This window comes from Diospyros lotus, chromosome 9 (assembly GCF_014633365.1).
Source record: "Diospyros lotus cultivar Yz01 chromosome 9, ASM1463336v1, whole genome shotgun sequence".
Classification (NCBI taxonomy): Eukaryota; Viridiplantae; Streptophyta; class Magnoliopsida; order Ericales; family Ebenaceae; genus Diospyros; species Diospyros lotus.
Genome location: NC_068346.1, coordinates 27,187,957 through 27,195,360, shown reverse-complemented (window position 1 = coordinate 27,195,360; position 7,404 = coordinate 27,187,957). Strand labels below are relative to the sequence as shown.

The following is a 7,404-nucleotide window of genomic DNA, read 5'->3' as shown; positions in this document are numbered from 1 at the left end:
TTCAAAAAATCTCTTCTCATTCTCCTTCTAAATAGAGCTTATCTCTTCCTTTTAGTCAAGCCATGCACCTAGAGCGAACCCTAGCTAATTCGGAATGACTCCCTTGTCTTGTCTACCCTTCACTTTGATTTTCAACCAGAGCAAAAAGTACAGAGCCATTGCCGTGGCATAGCCTCCAAAGAGAGTAATCCCAAAGTAGCCAATGTGTTAGATGCATTTTCATTAATTTAGCATTAGTCCGAGACTAGCTTCCCGAACCTACATATCATAGTTCCCCCATGCCGAGCCATTCTCCTAGGAGGAACCCAAGGAGATACATCTCCCACCTGCATTAGCCCGCATTACCCAGCATCAATACGGCTCCTTTGTTTTAGGCCCACTTCTTTCTAGGGGTCATTCCCCACCGTCGAGAGAGGAAGTGGTGTTGTCTTAAAGGCCCTTCCAAGCTTAACCCAAGGACAATACTATGAATAGGGGAGACATACCTCCCTTTCTAAGAAAAAAGCATCGCACCCTCGCACACGCGCGTCACGTGTCCCTGTTAGCCTGATGCCTATAAATAGCCTCCAACACTCCATTTTCTTGGAAGAAAATAAGTAGAAGGCTGGACAGGTCTTGGGAAGCCCAATACAACTTAGCCAAAACCGACAATAGCCAACATCCTTCCTGCACAACATTTGTGCATCACTACTATTGTTACATCTTGTACTACATGAAGACCTATTTAAGTTAAGCATCGGAGGGCCCATGTGGGCGAAATCCCCACATGCCCTTAACTGTTTTTTGTCTTACAAATCTGCCCATAAGATAAAGGATCTCTTAATGCCTCACAATAATCCCAACTTTTCTAATCCCAACTAGTGTATCGAGTCTTTTTCAGGCTAATGGACTAGGTCCACCTCAAATGACTTCACTAAAACAAAAAAAAAAATTAATTTTTGTATTCCGACAAAAACAGCCTTGATGTTTGAGAAACAGCAATAAGCACTCTCATTATTAGACAAAAGGATTAAATGACTATTTATAGTTCGTCTCTCTTATTTTTTTTTTTTTTTCTCACTCTTCTCTCCTTTAATTTAAAAGTAAAAAAATAAAAATAACCTTTAATTTAAAAATACAAAAATAAAAATAATAACAAGCAACCAGCGGCTGCCTTGACCATTTGAAGAGAGAGAGAGAAGAAGACTTACCTTTGTCAACATTTTTGCAGAATCTATCATTGTCTCTAGTGTTTAGATTGTTCTAAATCTGAAATCATCATCTAGATTTAGCATCTCGAACGATTGTTAAGATAAATAAAGACTTAGAAGGGGAAAGAGAAACACTGTCGTTGTTGCACCCATCATTGATTAAGACAGAGAGATCATAATTGAAAAGAGAGAGAAATAAAAATAAAAAATGAAAAAAAATTTAAATATAAGAATATTTTGATTATTTCTTAATATTTAACGAAATTAACTAATGAAAGAAGAAAAATTATAACACAAAATTAAACGTTAAGGGTACTCAAAGTACAGTCTAATTTTTTTTCTAAATTAAATATATTAATAGATTATATAAACAAATTGATATGCATAAATTGACTAAATATAATAATAGATTATATGAATAAAAAATTATATAATAATTAAATATATATATATATATAAAATAATTAATCTGTTATCGACCCGTATTACAGGGGCAAATGGAGCGACCCGGTTTATGGTAGGCCCAAAGATTACGGCTACGCAGCATACAGCAAGTCCATTCACGTGCGTCAGCTCTTTTCCCATTTCATTTCTAGGAAACTGACCATTCCAAGGCCGAACCCGAAACCAAAACCGGAAGCAGATCTAAAACCAGGTATTATTATTGTTATGCATTCAGTCATTTATTCATTCACAGGACCGCCAATTATTGCAGCGACGACTCCTCCTCCTCCTCCTCCTTCCTCCTCCTCCGTCTTTGTTAATTTTCCAGGATACACCGAACACAATCCTTTTCCGTTTGTGAGACCCAAATTACCCTCCGCCATGGATCCCCCGGAACACTCAGCCGACGGCAGCTTTCCGCCGACGAAGAGAAAACTACAGCTACAGGGTCCCCGTCCGCCACAGCTCCAAGTCAGGAAAGAGTCCCACGCCATCAAGAAGCCGCCCATCGCCCCGCATCGCCAGCATCCGCAGCCGCACGAGGCCGCCGCCGCAGAGACCCACCAGCCCCTTATCATCTACGCCGTATCCCCCAAAATCATCCACGCCACCGCCACCGACTTCATGTCCTTGGTCCAACGCCTCACCGGCCCCTCATCCGGCGACGTCTCCCCAGCGGCGAGGTTGGCTTCGATCGAGAGGACGAGCCCCAAGGATCAGCGAGAGAGGGATAGAGGTGAATTGGCTAATATTGATGTTATGGTCACCGCTGACGACGAAGTAGAAGTGGGTAAGAATCCTGGGATCCTTTCACCGGGGCCGGCCAGCCTGCCGCCCATCCCGCCGGGGCTCTTCTCGCCGGAATCCTTCAACCACAACGGGAATTCACTGTTGCACGATCTTAGCCCAAGCCAAAGCCCATTCAATCTTTGGAACAACGTGTTCTTGCCGAGTCCTAATTCCAACTTGTTTTGGACTCCTATGGTTTCACCCTCCCCCTCATCATTTGATCTTCTCAACCGGCTTTTTGACTTTTAGGCAAGATTTTTTTAGTGGGAGAGAATATGTTGGAAAATTCATCAAAGATCGAGCCAGCCAACGATTTTCTTTTAATTTTAGTTTAGAGAGAAAGTCTAAGGAAATGTGTGAGATAGGCACTTTCATATTATATGTGGTGTAGAATGCAGATGTAGGATGTAATGTGTAGTTGAGGATCTGTATTAAATTGGCCTTTAATGTATGGCTTTGTTGACCCTTGTGATGTACGGCCCTTCTTAAAAGGCAACCATTTCTCACGTTTTCTTTATATGGTGTTCTCTTTGTATTTTAATTTTGAGTTTTGAGTTTTGTGTTTTGAGTGTCTATTTTGAAATTTTTAAAAACGCGTTCTCTTTGTTATTCTGAAAAATTATTTTTCAAAACAGAAAATTAGAAAATGCATTTACTTTAAAATTTTGTAAAATGTTATTTTATGATAATTTATTTAATAAATTTAATTTAAAATAAATTATAAATTTCATTTAAAGAATTTCAAATATAATACAACTTATATAATTTAATCATATATAATATATTAAAATTACAAAGTACATTCTAAGTCATTTTTAATTTCACTCAACTGTTAATTTCATAATAAATTTATTTTTACCTATAAATTAAATTTGATATTAATTTTGAGATTTAAATTATTCACAACATAAATATTTAAAAAATATATAAAGCATAAAATAACAAAATCTATATTAATTGGGCGTGGAGGCGCGGAAGGGAGAAATGGCAGAAGGCGGTGGCGGGCGACTGGATTTGGGCATGGCAGGCGGTGGCGATGGCTTGGGCGTGGAAGGCAGTGGCGGGCGAGAGCGATGGCTGTGGCGGTGACGGATCTGGGCGTGGAAGGCAGTGGCCGGCAGTGGCTGTGGCAGATTTGGGCTTGGAGGGCAGTGACATGCGAGGGCGATGGCGATGGCGATGGCGATGGCGGTGGCGGTGGCGGTGGCCGATCTTGGCATGGAAGGCAATGGCGGTGGAGGATCTGGGCTCGGAGGGCTATAGCGGGCAAGGGAGATGGCAGTGGCGGGCAGATTTGGGTGTGGCAGTGATGGTCGTGGCGAGCGATTGCAGTGATGGCGGTGGCATGGACGATGGAGGCGATCGAGCTTGAATAGAAAAGAAGAGAAAGAGAAGAGAGAAGAGAGGTTGAAGAAAAGGGATGAAAACGGTGGCTGTTTTCCGTGTTTTGGATGGAGGCTGATTTTGGCTGAAAACAGCCAAAACGTGTTTTTGGCATTTTGAGTTTTCTGTGTAAATTTTTTGTGTGTTTTGCAAAATGCATTTTTGAAAATGAGTAAGTAAACGCGTTTTGAGTGTTTTGAAAAATTGAAAATGGAAAAAGGGCTAAAAATGCCAAAGAGAACAGCCCCTTAGCTTTTGTATGTTTTTGTTTATTGACTACTCTGAATTGTAAAAATTGTGCCGATTTATCAAATTCATCTTTGGATTCCCAATATTATATGAGTTCTTATGTAGTTTGTGTTACTTGCTAATGTCTATCCATTGTATTTCTGGACGAAACCCCGGCCCCAAAAGATGAATTAAGTCCCCATTTGGGGCAACTTTGGCCAAGTAGAGAAATAAACAATATTACAACTCCAATCATCGTTGGAAATACTTGATAGATTTGGGTCTTTGTCCTGAACCTATTTCTGCTTCACTGATCATAATGTGCAGTCACCATGGAAGAGCACCTCTAAATCTACCACCCAAATGCCTTCTCTCCCTTTAATATTAGAGAAGAAAGAAACCTCACCAGAGAAGAAACAAACCAACTTTTTAATAACTTATATGGTAAGAAGTCGGATATAAAAGCACCCCTACTACCCTTTTTGGTAGTGGAGAAACAAACTATCTGATAAGTCAGTATTTGAATTTGGTATCAAGACAAATTAAATCTCTATTCCACGGAATTCAAACTTTACTCAAATTTTAACTAATTTAATATTTATTTGACTTATGGAAAAATCCCATTATCTCAAGTGGACTAGTGCCTCAAACATCGGAGTCAAGTCTCCAAACCAAAGTATAGTCACCCCAAAAATTGGGTCCAAACTACATCTCCCACTCACAGGTGGTGAGAGCGAACCAACCTCTCTAGAGGTTTCACCTTAGTTCCATTCTTTATCTCAACTTTGTATTAATTAGTGGATCATGCAACCAAGAGTAAACTGTTATTGATATGCTCCAATGCCATATTTAAATGACACGTTGGGCATATGATGTAAATCTTGCAAATTAATAAAATAGTCACATCTTCATTTATATCTCTCCAATTGTATATGAATGAGTTATTAGATCTCCTAATAAAAATCTTATTTTTAAGTTGTTAAGAATATGCGATGAGTATCTTAATACAAGATTTCTTAATGTGATTATTCCTAGTTTTTAGATTTATCAGAATGGGACTATAATTAAACAATTATGGGCTAGTACATAGATTACTACCTTTGATTAGTATGAGACACTAATAATAAAGTATGGTGAGTCACATGTCATGTTACATGAAATTAAGATAACAGATATGTGAATAGGTATTGGTTGAACGTCTACTGAATATGATGTAAATAACATATTGTTAGATATAAGCCCTTAAGACCAGTTCTAGTGACACAATAGGGCTTGATCTTGTAATTCTTTAAACCTTATTTAATGGCAAGTTTTATGTTTAATTGAAATTGCAATATGATTTAAATTGAACATACAAATATCCTTTAGTATAATAAGGAGTGGATACCATTCTTAATTGTTAAGAATAATCGAGATGGATAATCCACAAGACGTTATACTATAAATATGTTCCTGGCCATAGAGTTCCTAACTTGGATAATTAGTAACTCGTAAAGGCTGGCACATCGTCTTCCTCCTTGTTCGGTATAAGATACCGAAAGACAAGATTGGTGGGTCTCATACCACTCTGTATAAGATACAGAAGAAAGACGAGTGGGTGCTCGTTATAGGAACGAGTTCACTGAACGGGACTATTAATATTGAATCACATGGGTTTTATCTCACGGGTCAATGATTTAATATTAACTGCGGATTTGCATTAGTCCTTAGACCTGAGATGACATGGATATCTGTGTGTTAGTGGATTAGGATATCAACGATATTATATGGTTGTCCTAATCAGGGATAGCCGTACGTATCTATGTGCCTAGTTCAGTGACACACGAGGTATGTGTGCATCAGACATGGAATCTATCATCTCGAGATATACGAGGAAGATATCCTATGCGATCCAGTGGTCACTTGACGATAAATCCTTGGCCGAGGTAATATGACGACGGAATTTGGATTCCGTAGAGGTTGTGTCATATTAGTCAAGTGTGATTATTGGATTTGGTCATACGACGAGATCGAGAGATTTGACCTACTGACCGTGATCTCATATCTCGTCGGGATATAGTATGATAGAGGGACTGTATTGCAGGACACCGTAATGTAAGGTTCACATTCCCGCTTCACATTAAATTGGGTAATCATGACATATTGCTAGATGTCACTCATGATTTACGAGAATTAATAATTGATTAATTCTCGTTGCCAATTTAATTGTGAACCCAGAAAGTCCCACCCAATAGAAATCGTTTTTAAAAGAAAAAGGGGGCAAATTTAGTAATTATGGAATTACTAAATTATAAATGCAATTATTTAAGAAATAAGAATAATTAAATAAGTAATATGATTATTTATTTAATTATTATTTTGGTTTGGGCTTTTTGCTAGCACCTAAAGCCTAGCCCAATAGCATTTAGGGTTTTAGGGTTTCTTGTTTATAAATATAACATTAAACCCAAAATCCAATCCATCAATCAGTTGAATCAAAAACGGAAATTTTTGAGAAAATTTTCGAGCCCCTTTTTCTCTCAAGTCTATTGAAGTCTTGACGATTTCGGGTGGACCGACTCGGCATCTCACGCGTGGGAGATATCAGGCGGGTTATCGGCAACGAAATCAGATTTCGTTTCGAGGTAACTTTTCGTTTTATGTCTTCGATTTAACCGTAAGATTTGAAAAACGTGATACCAATAAAATCATATTTTATTTTTCCGCTGCGTATGATCAGATCAATGTTTTCTTTCACATATCACATGCATAAGAGGATTAATGATTTGTTATTGACTTCGATTGTATAACTGATCCTTGGACTTGAGGTGACACATTTTTCTTATATACTGGTGTCGAAGATTTGTCGTTAAATAGAACCATCCAATCAGGAGGTAGGAATATTCTCTATGTAGTCTATGTTTTACTGGTGTATGGAGGCAGGTGATTGTTAATGGGATTCATTGATCTCTAATATGAGGTAAACATCCTATGCAATCTTTGTTGATTGGTGATTTGAAAATTCCTGGCCAAAGTGCGCATGATTGGAAAAGAAGTTCTAATATTGGAAGGAACTCTAATATGTCATCTCAACCACACCATACTAGATCTTAGCATAGTTATTATTGTTACCGAAATAGAATGATTAAAATTTGTGAGGTGGGAACGTGTTGGTCACAACAGAGCAAGGCGATGAGCAATTAACGGAAGCATCTGTTGACTAGTAGGTTGTGTCTACAAGTAGAATGCTTCTTTGGGTGAGCTAGCTTCATGGGTAAACCTCTTCTGTAGGTAAACTACGTCTTTAGCTTCCACAGATGTACTGCTTCTTTGGGGAAACTAGCTGAAAGGCAATGACCAATGGCGCGTCAAAAACACCAACTTGGTGTGG

The 7,404-nt window shown here is 38.5% G+C and overlaps 1 protein-coding gene across 1 annotated transcript; it reads left to right on the top strand.

The window, feature by feature from the left end:
* Window positions 1-2,015: 2,015 nt before the first annotated feature.
* LOC127809329 (protein MKS1-like) lies at window positions 2,016-2,672 on the top strand. The gene has a single exon (XM_052348094.1). The coding sequence runs from the start codon at window positions 2,016-2,018 to the stop codon at window positions 2,670-2,672; it is 657 nt and encodes a 218-aa protein (XP_052204054.1).
* Window positions 2,673-7,404: the final 4,732 nt, after the last annotated feature.

Bases quoted from the DNA above. Each gene is read 5' to 3' on its own strand.
- LOC127809329 (XM_052348094.1), top strand. From the start codon at position 2,016: ATGGATCCCCCGGAACACTCAGCCGACGGCAGCTTTCCGCCGACGAAG.